At 43.7% G+C, this 15,721-nt stretch overlaps 1 protein-coding gene across 1 annotated transcript in view; it reads left to right on the top strand.

Annotated features, from left to right (window-relative positions):
• Positions 1-15,721, top strand: part of usp43a (ubiquitin specific peptidase 43a) — a 305,451-nt gene that overhangs the window by 109,750 nt on the left and 179,980 nt on the right. The window contains exon 6 of the mRNA XM_061733346.1: positions 6,246-6,381. Coding sequence (XP_061589330.1) covers positions 6,246-6,381 — 136 coding nt within the window. The remainder of the gene's footprint in view (positions 1-6,245; positions 6,382-15,721) is intronic.

Genomic DNA, 15,721 nt, shown 5'->3' with positions numbered 1-15,721 from the left:
CCCCTTTTTTTATCTCCGTTTGCAGATAAAACTTGAATAACAATGAATAAATGAATAAAAAATGTTTGGTTTATTTATTTTTTCGTTACAAGCAGCTACTCAGTTTTCCTGCATGTGTTTTTATCTTAAAGCCACACATGCCAGCGCGCCACACCCTCCCAGCACGTCTTCAACCTCGAGTCACCGGATCTTTTTCGCTTTTTCGCGCTCGTTTCCTGCAGCTGCTTCAGTCCAGCAGGGAGGAAAAGTCTACCAGCTCCACACATATATATATATATCCCCCCTCCCATCGCTGTAGCAGTATCCTCACTGCATGCCTGATAAGGCTGAAGCCCCCTGAGAGGCAGCAGAGTCTGGCTGCCGGCAGGGCATCAAGGTTTGGGTGCTGCTGATAATGCCGGAGAGAAAAGATAGCAGCGAGCAAGAGTTTCCTCCAGAGCTTCTCCAGCCGGAGCAGCTCTCTCACAAAACACCAATTCAATGCATTTATTTGGGAACACAACTTAGATCTTCAATCCTTTTTTGTACCTTGAGGAGAAAGTGGCCTGTCTTTAAAATCATGTGCACTATGAGATGCAGAATCCTCTCAAGATCAAGGTCATAATTTATGCCGACTACGAGGATGCTGGAAGGAAGTCGGACACGAGCTAGCGACTACGGAGAGAACGGACGATCCTCCAGAGCTGGATGAGAGTAAAAACCTAACAGTTTGTCCTGTCGGTAATCAGATATCCTGCTGGTACGATAAACCGACCACAGGAGGAGATCGAAGCCACTGATGTCAAGATAACGGAGTTACCCATGATGCATGCAGGGGTTTCACCTCAAGTCTGTCATTGTGAAGACTGTAGGCTAGTGAGCCAGGAAAGATGTACAGATCCAGAACTATATCCGCTTCAGTGATGACCTGCCAAGTGAATGTCTCAGGAAGCAGAAACCCAATAAAGAAGAGACCAAAAGAGGGGGAACCACCCTGGAAGGAGGAGCCGTGAGGTCCGTTACGAGACATTACGCCAACACGAGGTGGAACCCCTCGACGAGACCTTTCATGAACCTCTTTGGCGCCAGAACATATCCCCAAAAAACTGCTGGACAATGCTCCGACTTCCCAACGTCCTTTTCGAGTACGACTAGTCTCGTCTGGTTTATTGACGCTGTTGCGGTTTATGCAAACAGAAACATCTCACCTCCTTATGTGCCAACTTCACTCTTCCATCTTCCTTCTTCATCTTCTTCTTTTCTTCACTGGCAGATTAGCAGCCAGAGTGGTGCACTGCTGCCACCAGGTGGTATGAGGGGCTATAGCTCGCTAACTCAGTGGATCCTACCTGGTCCGTCACTGTATACGAACGGTTCCAGGAAGTTTTCCCCCCGTTACAGATCTCAGCTTCTTAAGTTTACCCCTTAAAAGGAAAACCTTTAGGGTTTAGCTGTGCAAATATGACTCCAAGGTAATCTAGTAAATGCCAACGGTGTGTAAGATACACACAGGTATGGCGTACCTGGAATGTTACAACCTAGTAGTCAGCGAAGGCAAGCATAGGGTCCTCTGAAATGAAAAAACATAATACCATTCTCTGATAGAATACCAGGAAGTGAGAAAGCAGGATTCGAACCTCCAAACCATTGATTATTGGACAACCGCTTCACTTCCTAAACCACTGCTGCCCACTGATTTCACTAAATAACGATAGTAATCGACGTAAATGTTTCATTTTCTTCCTTCTTCCTCCTCTTTTCAGTACCTCTGAGGTGTTTTCTCTTCCCGATTACTTTATGGCACCGTTTTCTTGGATTCGTTCTGCACATGTGCAGTAAGATGCACTGATCCGATGTAGTGGACACTGAAGGGGGGGGGTCCCGACACACAGATAATACATTCTGCTGGCATTTTAGCGAGAGGATTTTATTCATAAATATAACTAATACGCGCAAATAAGTAATAACTGTATCAACCATGAGTGTATGAGGATTTTACGGGGCCCCCCAGGAACTTGGGGCCCTAGGTAACCGCCTAGTTTGGCCTAATGGTACGTCTGCCCCTGCAAGTAGCTGAAGAATGTGTGAGAATAAATTAAGCAAAGGTTGTATGTGATTGGCCCGTCCAGATCCAGATCTGCCGATGGCTAACCATCTAGACCAGGGATCGGCAACCCAAAATGTTGAAAGAGCCGTATTGGACCAAAAACACAAAAAACAAATATGTCTGGAGCCGTAAAAAATGAAAAGCCTTAGAATGAAGGCAAATGGTGAAAGGCGAAATGTCGAGAAAAAAGTCGAAATGTCGAGAAAAAAGTTGAAATTTTGAGAAAATTCGAAATGTTGAGAAAAAAGTCAAAATGTCGAGGAAATAGTAAAAATTTTGAGAAAAAAGCCGAAATGTCGAGAAAAAAGTCGAAATGTCGAGAAAAAAGTAAATATTTCGAGAAAAAAGTCGAAATGTCGAGAAAAAAGTAAATATTTCGAGAAAAAAGTCGAAATGTCGAGAAAAGTCGAAATGTCGAGATTAAAAAGGAAAGAAAAAGGAAAGAAAAAAAAGAGTAAAAAAGCAAAAAATAAGAAAAAAAGGTCAAACATTTTTGAAAAAGCTCCGGGAACCACTAGGGCGGCGCTAAAGAGCCGCATGCGGCTCTGGAGCCACGGGTTGCCGACCCCTGACCTAGACATTGTGGTGATTGACCATGGATCTATTATAAAACTGGATGGGAGATTGAAAATGGCCGCCCATTCATTTTCAATGCAATTACTTCCGGGTTTACTTCCGCATACACGGGCCCATAGAGCATGTGCAGTTGAGTCACCTCCCATGATGCTCTGGGGCCTCCCATCATGCCCCGGGGCAATGACGCGAATATTAATATAATATGTATTAATATAATATATTAATTAATGTATATTATTACATGTATAGTATTACATATATTATTAATGTATTAATATAATTACATAATATATATTAATATAATACATCCGTGGAATGCACGGACACGGCTGTGATGTCAGCCGTGACGTCACGCCCAGAAAGAGACTTTTCTTTGACTTTTCTGGCCGTTATTAAACATTTTTGACGGATATAAAGTCCATGACTTAAAAATATAGAATACAAAGATTAGTAATAGCCGGTGATTACAGCTGGAGGTGTCCTGTGAACAGTTTTAGAGGCTTCTCTTTTACTATTGCGGTCTATGGGAAAAAAGCTTTCTGGGCCCCATGGGATTTTTTGTTGCAGTACCGCGGCTGGCCACTGGGAAAAATCGGCGCGCCTTCTGAGTGCCAGACCCGGGGGCTGTGATTGACACACCCCAGAAGACCTGGAGTACTCCGGCTGTGATCCCCCCCCCCCCCCGACCTTCGAGAGTAGCTGCCTCATGTTCTTAGATGGCATTTGCCCCCTGCACCGAGGCTCCGGGGCACAACGAGTTTAAGGAGCATCTGTAGTTCCTTCCAGCTGTGCGGGTCGGTGCGTCTCCGCGAGCTGATGTGGGAACACGCGAGAGCTTGTTGTTTATTAAAGACCAAGCAGGCTTTGAAGCAGCAGGGGGTCACAAAGCTGCAAAAGAGCGTCAGCTTGGTGGGACGGCGTCTCTACTTCCCGTTTCATGTCGCATTTCTGCGCCTCGTCTCGAGGCAAACGTGAACGAAACAGCTGCTCTGATCCTCCGCGAGACATTACTCGCCTGAATAATGCATGATGGGAAATGGGAGGTGGAGGTGTCAGCGATTACGGCGCCTTCATCCTAAATGAAACGCCTCACCTTTTTTCTTCTCCTCCTCCCTGTTCTGGTTTTCTTTGTCTTTTTTTCTCAAGCTTCCTCGTTGATATCTGCTCCTGATCTAAACCGCCCGACGGGCCACTTTCATCCAGCTGTGCCGCCATCAGTCGCTCGGCACATCTGCTTCATCGTTCCCATCCCTCGTTTTTCCACCGGAGGTTTATTTATTTATTTATTTATTTATTTATTTATTTATTAAGGATCCCCATTAGCTGGTGCCATAGCAGCCAGCTAGTCTTCCTGGGGTCCACAACACATACAGTACAATCACAATTAAAAAGCACACAAAACAAAAATCAAAACATAAAAGCCAAAACAAGACATACAATAGATAATATACAAACCCATAATCTAAAACAAATCATATCCATAACACACCAAACAGATGAAATTACTGTCTTAAATAGAATTTAAGTTTCCTCTTAAAAATTGATTTACTGTAAATACAGCGGAGATACTGAGGTAGATAATTCCAGAGAGACATTGACCTGTAGATAAAAGAACGTTGTAAGGCATTTGTTTTTGAACGAGTCAATATAAGCAGATCATTACTGGACTCTCTAGTGTTATCGAATTGAATTGAATTGAAATTTTTAGTTTGAACATGAAACAGTAGTGAATACAAAGCAAAACAATAATAATCAATAATAAATGTAAAAATAAAAAACATTTAATCTTAACCCCTAAACTATATTTCATTATGATCAAAATGTATTTAATTTCTATACAAAAAACAAAAGATATCTATATATACATATATAACACATATACACACACACACACACACACACACACACACACACACACACACACACACACACACACACACACACACACACACACACACACACACACACACACATACACATGCACTTTTTGGATATGACATACACACACACACATCTCTCTCTCTCTCTCTCTCTCTCTCTCTCTCTCTCTCTCTCTCTCTATCTATATATATATATATATATATATATATATATATATATATATATATATATATATATATATATATATATATATATATATATACACACATATATACACGGGGCCTCGCGCTATGGGCCGTTTTTTTTCTCTTTTTTTTTCAGATTTTTTTTTTTTTCCTTTTTTCCCTTATAAATATCAACAGTCACGTTCCATTACAGACCTAAATGTGTACTAGTCTGTGCATATCACTGCGTCAGACCAAGCGCAGACACAAGCTGCTCTGATCCAGACGGTGGAGTTGGAACAAACTGTCACACAATGTCGAGAGAACGAGACAGATTCAGGAAATTTCCATCAGGGAATGAAAAAAGAAAAAAACTAAAGAAAATGGAAGAGTTTAATGCCTCTCCGAAAGGCTCGTTTGATAAATTTGTTACAAAAATCACCGATCCGACCGGGTCTCAAGCAGCCGTGGGGCCCCGCGTTGAGGCAAGCCAAGATGATGATGAGGCAGGGGAAGGTATCCAGTATTTTGCTAATTGGAGAGTTCAAATTGCGCATATAGACACCCGATCCGACCCGAAAAACCCAAAAATTTTGCGTGAGCCCCCCCCCCTAGCCATTTCGCACAGGGCCTCGCAAATCTCCCAGGCGGTTCTGTATATACAGTATATATATATATATATATATATATATATATATATATATATATATATATATATACATACATATACAAACACAAATGTATTATGAATATAAATAAGAACACATCCTCACACCTATATACACTGATATAAATATACCCATTTTTAAATTAATATCAGTATCAACAATATACAAAAAAGAAAAGAGAGACAAAAACAAACAAACAACTCATAACGGAAAAGCCCCACCCCAAAATCATGATTATGAACAGTATTAGTAAAAACAACTTGTTCAAACAAACAAAAACAAAGAGGTGCTAAGATTGCAGTGATTTAAAGAGTAAAGTCTGGGTTTGCAGCAGCGACCCGGGGGGCCGTCGTCCTGCTGCTGGCTCCGTTCTCACCCGTCCAGTCCTGCATAAATCTAATCACCTGCAGTCCCTGAAAAACTGCTCAATCGCTTCATCTGCTCAGTCAGATGCAGAAAAATTGCCGGTTTGTGTTCATCAAATTAGATTTTCATCAGAGAAAATAATTTCCCCCGAACTTATTACACACAGAACGGCTCAAACAGAATGCCGTTTTGTTTCGTTGCCGTGGAGCTGAGCTCAAACTCTCCTCAACTACCTGGATGTTTGTTCTGTTTGTTCTGCAAAGCTACATCAATCTCTCTTTGGTTTGGTGGCAGCTCCCAGCTGCCGCATACGAGCATCTGCTGCCACATTACACACTCGCATACCTGCGCAAATGAATCTGTAACCGACAGCCTGCAGTTGGAGTGTGTGGTAATGAAAACGTGGGGAATCAAATCTGTGGTTAATCTCCTTTTGTGTTGCTGTACGTGCGAGAGATGCCTCCCATCGTCTCAGTTTCTTCCTCCTCCCGCTCTGCCCTGCAGGCCGCTGTGCGTGACGTTGGTGTTCAGCTCCAAGGGCCAGCGCTACCTGCGCGTGGGGCTCGCCGTGCCGCTGTTCGGGGCCGTGTCCTGTCTGAGGGCCATGGTGGCGGCGGAGGGCAACATCTCTGCCGAGCAGGTAAGAGAGATTTCAACGGTCTTGGCATTAATTTGCCACAAAATGTGATCCGTTCTGCATCTAAAGGCTCAATTATGGTACGCGGCTACGCGGGAGTCTCTCCGTAGCCTACGCCGTAGCCTGACCTGCACCTCCCAAAAAAATTAACTACGCGAGGCGACGCGTAGACCCAATGCAGAGAGGGCTGTGATTGGTTCACTTGGTAGCAACGCATTTCCCGTTCTGGTTCGTGAAGCAGTAGTGAACCTTCAACGCTCTTTTCTTCGTGTGGGTGTGAGATTTTTTTTGGGGGGGTGTTTTGGTTTTTTGCACAATAGTTGGAAAAGCCGGAAGCTAAACAAAGTATCAACTAGTTCTCTGGGGGGGTACTGCACCGCGGCGAAATGGAGTGACGGAGAAGTCCGAAGGATTCACGACGGAACGGCGTAGGCTCTACATTGGTTTAACGCAGAACCTTAAATCAGGCTTAATAACGGACACAATAACGGACAAGAAGATGACAAGACGGAATTGGAAGTCAAAAAATCCATCCAAAGTATCTTTATGGTTTGGTGATCTGATGCAATTCATACAGTTGGAGAAGATAAAATATACTCTCAGGGGGTCCAGGGACAAATGCTTCTCTGTCTGGGATCTGGTGTTACTGTATGTCAGTAAACTTAGAATTGTGCCCCGTTAGATACCGCATAGATAGCAGCCACTTACACTGGTATTTGAGGTGTGATTAAATCCATGTGAATCGTGTTTTGTTCAGTTCACTGCTCCAATGTTGATATGCCATATTCTCCTTTTTATTTATGTGCATGTTAACTTGCTCTATTCATCATTGGTCTATGTTGTTTTATTTGTTTTTGTTTTTTTTTTCATTCAATTTGACAATTCTGTTGGTTAGGTGTCCAACCTGTTCAGGGGATGGGAGGGCAGGGGTGTTAAAATATAAAAATGAGGATTGTAATCCTTTTGCGTCTATATTCATGTGATGTGTTATTATTGCTCAATAATAAATAAAATTATATATTATAAAAAAAGACGATGCATGAGGACGGGGCTACCAGGGCCGGCCGTCCGTTACTCGCTGAGCCTCTTTACATTCAGGGGATTGCGCTGAAGTCAGACACTAGAATTTCATGGAGAAGCTGGTGGATTTTCAAAATAAAAGCCCAGCTCGTGCCTCCACAACACAGGAACCTGTGGAGGCTGCAGTAAATAATCCAGAGGGTTTTAGAGGAGATTTGAACTTGTTTAGAAGTCGAAAAGCTCATTTTATTTGACACCACTAATCTTCTTTTTATATGTAAAGATTTACGTCTTGGTGATAGGGTTGTTTCTGTCAGCCTGTTTCAATTTTAGTTTTAGTTTAGTCTTTGGGTCAAGCTATCATTTTAGTTTTTATTAGTTTTAGTCACGTTCATTCTCCTTTTAGTCGTGTCAAGTTTCAGTCTACTAAAAGTCTGAGCTAAAGTTACTGTGAGGTTGGAACAACGTTGTACTTCCAACATTTGATTACAAATGGATGATGATACAGATTTGAAAATTGGCTTTACGCTAAAAACCTGACGTTGACGTCTAATTACAGTAAAGTAACGTTGACTAGATGTTGGAAGATGGTTGCTTGCAGCGCTACATAATTAGTTATCTAACGCCTGACGTCGGGACCCGTATCCAACCAAGTTAGAGCAGGAAAACGATCCCAAAATACAGACACCTGAGAGGTTTCAGTGGTCCGGTTCGACGCTCGCTAATTAGTTATACTCAGAATAATAAGAGCTAATTTTTACTGCATGGGTCTAAGGTTTAGTACCGCTGATTTAGTGTGCTGGTTGGAACACAAACGAATGATCCTTCAACAACAAACAACTGGGACTCATACTACCGTTGCTGATGGATTCAGTACTCGGGTCGCAGAGCAGAAATATCCAGTTTTAATAACCTCAGACTTACAACACTGCTGCTGGGAGGCAGGAGGCTCCAGGTTTGAATGTTGCCAGCAGGAAAGATGAAGAAGAGCGCCCTGAATCTGTCTGTGTTGTGATGCGCATCAGGGCTCTGCTCCGCTCCGATGCTGCGATGGTTGTGTCACACAGTTCAGGGAATTCCCACAAAATATGTCAGCTTGTCCTCCGTCTCGTCTTCAGTGGAGACAAGATGGAGGAAATAGGTGGGATACGGATGGAGGCCTGGTTTCTGATGGCTGTGCGAGTATTTGTCACTACAGAGGAAAGAGATGTTGCAGTTCCTCAAGCGACCACAAGGGGGTGGCTCCAAAATAGAGTCCATATCCTATGATCACCGTGTTAAAACGTTGAACTTCGCAGCAGAAATACTCATATTTACAGTCGGATTTCACATCCTTGACAAATGTAAGGGAGTGATTTATTTATTTTTTGTTCCAAGTAACATAATAAGAAGCAACAAATGTATTTATATTTACTAGGGGTGTCACGGTACACACAAGTCACGGTTCGGTACGTACCTCGGTACAGGGGTCACGGTTCGGTACGGGTTCGGTACAACGGAAAAAAAATACAAAAAGTCCCAAATGTATAAGACGAGTTTTTTCTTCCTTTATTTTGATCATAGCATTTGAAAGTTAAAGTTTGTTCAATTGGCTACAAAACTAAAAAGCATCTCTTATTAAAGTGTAAAATAAATAGAATAAAACATTTAACTTGTGCATTAGTGTTTTTAATTTTACCACGGACTGGTTTATGTGAGCGCGGGATGGGACATTGTAACGAGGCTTGAGCACTTTTAATAAATACTTGAACCCGGGCTCCTCTACTGCTGCATATGGGCAGAGCCGTCTGGGGGCGGAGCATTCTCCATGGGCCTTATGATAGTCATTTTAACGTTCAACAACATCATCCTACCCATCAAACTACATTCATTCTCACTTTTATTGAGCCAAGCCTATAGGCCTATGCTGCAGAAAGCAGAGTAAAGTCACAAACTTGTTCAGAAGAACACACACGCACACGCACACACACACACACACACACACACACACACACACACACAGGCCTGACAGCTGTCAATCACATGGCTCTGAAAACTCAGGTAGTCACGGACTGACTCAGTTCATTCTTTGATACAATTTAAATACAAAAAAAACATAACTGGTCTAAATTACACAGTCTATTTAGATAGATATAGACACAGCGGTCTATAACATAATTTCTGAGCTCTATAACAGAGAATAGACTCGGCGGTCTCGTTCACAACAACACAAGCTCATTAAAATAGGCAGCTGGTCAAGAAACTGATAAATAAATTATTTATGAAGGTTACACTCACTCACCAACGGTAGTTGACTCTTCCATAACCCAAAATAATCCAGGTAACGTGGAAAACGGGGTAACATTCAAAACTTTGTACAAATTTAGTTCTCTTTTAAACTTTAGCGCTAATCTCCTTCACTGTGACTGTTAAGGCTGATTTATGGTACCGCGTTACACCAACGCAGCGCCTACGGCGAAGGTTGCACGTCGCCGCATAACCTCGCCGTAGACTGCGCCGTACCCTAGGGCGTATGCTCTGCGTCGATTTAACGCAGAACCATAAATCAGGCTTTACAGCCAATCCGCGTTGGCACACGGCCCTGTTGCGTTCAGGACAGTTGTAAATTAAGAATTAGAACATTTTATCGTTATTATAGCCTACAATTTATGATGATATATGAATTGCACATATATTTATTGATATGCACAGACTAGCACACATTTAGGTCTGTAATGGAACGTGACTGTTGATATTTATAAGGGGGAAAAAAAACGATGATTGATTTTTTTTTTTTTTTAACTCAGTCAGACGTATTCGCCGTATGACTGCGTGAACCGAACCGTGACCCCCGTACCGTGACGGGACGGGACGAATACAAATACCGTTACACCCCTAATATTTACGTTTGTGGTTGTTTGATTGGCAGCTACCCCAGCTAATGTCCAGCTGTCCTCACTGTTGCTGCTTAGCGCCGTATAGCCCTCTGTAGCCCCAAATGGATGACATTTGATGTTTGCTTTATTTCTTTCTTTTTATGCTTCCATCAAATTGTGTACTGATCGTCTGCACCACGTTTAACCCACTTTGGATCATAACATCACAACATACTTGTAAAAGGTTAACTTTTGACCACACCCTTTTCCACCAAACTGGTTCAGGGCTAGTTCTGGGCCAGTACTGGTGCTGGTTCACAACTTGTTCAACTTTCGAATCAGCTGATAACTGGTTTGTTTTTTCAAGAGCTACGTCATTACGTCACTGCAAACGTCAGTTATGTTGCTGGGTTTGCATTGGCGCAAAAGTTGAAGCAACAACAACATATTTGCTCTGATACGACTTGGTCCACGTAGCTCCTCCGTGGACACATCTCTAAAAGACAGGTTGTCTCCTCCTCCTCCCATGATGCTTTGCTGCATCCAGATTCATTCTTATTTGAAAATGTCTCCGTCTCCCAGTCTTGCTATTGCCGTTGGTCTTAATAACTCCACCCCCTCTGCTTACGTAAGCGGTTCTTTCCTCTGTTCCAGCAAAGAGTTGGTGCTACCTTGGAACCGGGTTTTCTGGCCCGGAGTCAGTACTTTGTTAGTGAAAACAGAAAGCCCGGTTCCAAACTCAGCACTGACCCAGAACCAGCAATGCAACCAGTTTGGTGGAAAAGGGGTACCACTGAATATATTGTAGGGGTGGGAAAAAAAATCGATATTTCAATATATTGTTGTGCTCTCTGTTTCAATAAATAATCGATATACTGTCGGCTAATATCGATATTTTATTACAACACACTTAATGGTTTACGCGGTTGTCACCGCACTATTGTTCAAGCTCTGCCCCGCCCGCCCCCGCTGCCCTCGTGAGCAAAACAAACATGCCGCCTGAGAAACCAGCTCAGAAAATACAGAACCACAGTTTACTCCGTACAGACAGCGGGCTGAGCAACACTGTTAATGCTGGAAAACTTGCTGTTTGAGCCGGTGTTTAAACTTCCATGTGCGTTAATGTCCGCTCGCACAGACAACCAGCTGCGTTAAGAAACGGACCCCGCTCCGCTCGCTCTCCATGAGAGGAGAGCGGCTCGTACTGTAATACAAAATTATTCCACAGACGCCGTTAAAGTAAATGATCGTCAGTCTTTTTGTGTTATGACGTTTATGCTTTTCACTCTGTAAGTGATCCTCGCTCGTATCCTTCCGTGTCCAGTCAACCGTGTGCTGGAAAAACTTGCAGATCATTGAATCACCAGTCACGTTACACACGGACACGGACACTCTCATACACACTCAGACACACGCCCACCCGTGCAAAACCAGTGTTCAGTGCTTTGGATAGTTCAGCTTAAATTTCAAAATGTTATATTAGTTCAATGAAGTTCATATTATTTATATTTATTATAGCTTGTTTGGTTTCTTCTGTTATCGGATACAGTTTGTCATGACATGAGTGAAAAATGCCTGATGCTTCATGGCAATATGTGTGTGTGGTGACAGAATAAATTAGACAGGCTAAAAGGATATTGGAAAAGAAGGGATATTGTTAAGCCTATTTGAGTTATTTATTTCTTAGTTATTTCACAATAATTATATTTGTGAAATTATTATTTAATGTATTTAATTATTACAAAGCAGTGCACTGTCCTGGTTTATATAAAACATGTTATTAATGTTCATGCACTTTAATTTGTCCAGCTGTACAGTGTTTACATTTACAAGCCTAGGAGACAGTGAGGAAATATACAAATGCACTTTCTTGTATGAAGTTTTGGCATTGAATAAATGCATAACTACAGACGTTTTCCTTTTTATAGGTATTTTTTCTTTTTTAGTCCCATATATCGTGATATATCGCTCTTACCGATATATCGATATATCGATATATCGAATATCGAAAATATCGTGATATTATCGATATCCTGGGCCACATATCGCCAAAGTATCGAATTGGGACTTACCCGTATCGTCCCACCCCTAATATATTGTCACTTAAACAGACTTTTTGATCATCGTTTTGTAACAAATCTTCATCACCGTGATTGATTGGTGAATTGTGCCAAGTTTTGCAGGAAATGGATGCACAGACGAATGTGTTTTACTTTCACATTCAATTTTTATTTTTTAAATGTCCGTCCGTCCGTCCATCCATCCATCCATCCATCCATCCATCCATCCATCCATCCATCCATCCATCCATCCATCCATTTTCCGCTGCTTATCCGCCCAGACTTCCTTCACCCCAGACACTTCCTCCAGCTCTTCCTCCAGCTCTTCCGGGGGGAGTCCGAGGCGTTCCCAGGCCAGCCGATAGACATAGTCTCTCCAGCGTGTCCTGGGTCTTCCCCGGGGTCTCCTCCCGGAGGGACATGCCTGGAACACCTCCCTAGTCCCTGTCCAATAGAGATGCCCAAGCAACCTCAGCTGACGCTGGCTCTTCCCGAGTGACCGAACTCCTCACCCTACTGTATCTCTAAGGCAGTGTACAGCCATCCAGTTGTACCAGACCGTCGTGGTGAAGAAGGAGCTGAGTCGAAAGGCGAAGCTCTCGATTTACCGGCCAATCTACGCCCCTACCCTCACCTATGGTCATGAACTTTGGGAGGTGACCGAAAGGACAAGATCGTGGATACAAGCGGCCGAGATGAGTTTCCTCCGCAGGGTGGCTGGACGCTCCCTTAGAGATGAGTTTCCTCCACAGGGTGGCTGGACGCTCCCTTAGAGATAGGGTGAGGAGTTCGGTCACCCGGGAGGAGCTCGGAGTCGAGCCGCTACTCCTTCACATTGAGAGGAGTCAATCCCTAGGAAGGTGTTCCTAGGGAGGTGTTCCAGGCATGTCCCTCCTCCCTAGGGAGGTGTTCCAGGCATGTCCCTCCTCCCTAGGGAGGAGTTCCAGGCATGTCCCTCCGGGAGAAGACCCCGGGGAAGACCCAGGACACGCTGGAGAGACTGTCTCTCGACTGGCCTGGGAAGTGCTGGAGGAAATGTCTGGAGGAAGAGATGGAGGAAGAGCTGGAGGAAGTGTCTGGGGTGAAGGAAGTCTGGGCATCACTGTTGAGACTGCTGCCCCCGCGACCCGGGAACAGATAAGCGGCGGATGATGGATGGATGTAGGGCTGGGCGATATATCGAGTATAGGCGATGTATCTCGGCTACTCTGTGCGATGTACAAAATGACTCTATCGTGCATATTCGAATATAAATTTGCTTTTAGCCGCGGGCGTTAAATTACAGGCTTTTCTCACTCTCTCGTCTCCTCTCTCCTTCTCTGAGACATAAAACAAGCGCACCCTGTCACACATGTCAGTCACGTGCTGTCGTGTGTGCATTATCATTGGCCCCCGACCAGCTGCTGCTGTCAGCGCTGCTGTCCGGGACCGCCGCTCACTTCCCCGCTTTAACTTTCCCAAACTCGCCTGTTTGCGCTAGGGCTGGGCGATATGGCAAAAAAAGTGATCACGATTTTTTTTCCCATATTGAATGATCTCGATTTTTAATCACGATTTTTTTAAATCAGAAGATCCCCCCCTCCCTTCTGGAATAAAATAGAAAGAAACCAGAGATTAGTTGTTTTTTTATTAACAAATAAAGCAAATAGCATGTTTTAACAAGAATCCAGAATGCTACCAGTGGTACCCACCGAAAAAACTAGGGATGCACCAAAATGAAAATTTGAGGCCGAAACTGAAGCAGAATAAAATTTAAAGACTTGGCTGAATACCGAGTACCGAATAGCCTACGGAATGCGGTTGTTCACAGTTTTTCATTTATTTTGCCATTTTTTCACAATTGCATAGATAAAATTGCAATGACATTATTAAAAACAAAAACAGTAAACTAATGAGTTGAGCCACTGTCAAGCAGCTGGCGATGCGGTTGCTTAAATTGACCAACAGGTGGCTCTCTAACATCACAGTTTGTTTACTGTGCGTGACTCTGACGCTGGTTGGTAATTAAGGAGTTAAAACTCACTCGCCACTTACAGGACTCAGTAGCCAGCAGAAACGGCAGTTTTATTACATTTATTAACTGTAGTACCGCTATTATGAGAGGTTATTTCTCACAGTATTAGCCTAAAGGGACTTAAGGCTGATTTATGGTCCCGCGTTGCACCAACGCAGAGCCTACGGCGTCATCATGCTGAGCTCTGCTTGTTGCCTCCGCGCTCCGACACAATCACTCCGCTGAGCGCGCACACACGCACGCACGCACGCACACACCCATGTCGGGGCCGCGGAGTTTCTGAAGTCGGCGGTGATGAGTAATTTGTGGTACAAGCAGAGCGAATCACAACTTTAATGAGTGCGGTTCGAATACACAATACATCCATCACGAAGGGCATTTTGTGAATCCATCACACCCTCCTCCTGTACGCTCGGAAGAAGTTGTCCGGCGAAATAAATAAATAAATAAATAAATAAATAAATAAATAAATAAATAAATAAATAACCGCTAACCGTGAGTCCCGGTCGGCTCGAAGCTAAGCTAACGCTAGCCTGCGGTTGTTGTCTTGTAGTTTTATTCTCTCTGGTCACGCTTGCTCCCACCGGTGCAGGGGAGGCAGATGTGACTACTTTACTGCCTATGGTCATGCAACTTGCCGCGGCATATCATGCATGATCAATTAATGCAGACAGCGCGGTGCCAGGAAAGCGGGTTGTGATTGGTTGTCGTGCACTTTGCTGCAGCATGTTTTGCACGTGATCGAGAAAGTAGACCCACAGCTGATCACCGTGATCGAACTTAATTTGATCGCGATCACAAATCGAGATCGTATAATCGCCCAGCCCTAGTTTGCGCCGTGAGCTCATCTGCGCGGTTGCTACGCGCGACGGACTCTTTTCAAAGCTAACTGGTTCAGTAAAGACGGGAGGGATGTTTTCTCCTTGCACGACGCGAACGGCTCTCTCCGAGCCGAGGAGCCGCTCAGTGCGACACGCGCAGTCGAGCCTTTAGGCTGATTTATGGTTCCGCGTTACACCAACGCAGAGCCTATGGCGTAAGTGCGCGTCGCCGCGTACCCTACGCCGTAGGTTCTGCGTCGTTTTAACGCGGAACCATAATTCAGGCTTTTCTCTTCCAGAACTGAGAAACGTCACCTAGTGTTGCTTAAATGTGACCACATGAAATCATTCACTATCATCCAAACAAAGTCAAACAAGACTATATGACGTCATATTTTTAAAAGTAAGTGAAAGTGATGCAAATTAAAGGAGGAGAGGATGAAACATTGTAGTCTCTACACCTACAATTAGTCTTAATATAAAGCTGCTGTAAAGGCCCCTCCTGCTCAGAGCAGCTCATCCTGGTAAAACCAGGTAAAACCTGGTAAAACCTGGTAAAAACCTGGTAAAACC

This window comes from Cololabis saira, chromosome 1, assembly GCF_033807715.1.
Source record: "Cololabis saira isolate AMF1-May2022 chromosome 1, fColSai1.1, whole genome shotgun sequence".
Taxonomy (NCBI): Eukaryota; Metazoa; Chordata; class Actinopteri; order Beloniformes; family Belonidae; genus Cololabis; species Cololabis saira.
The sequence above is the reverse complement of the archived record's forward strand: the minus strand, read 5'-3'. Positions and strand labels throughout refer to the sequence as shown.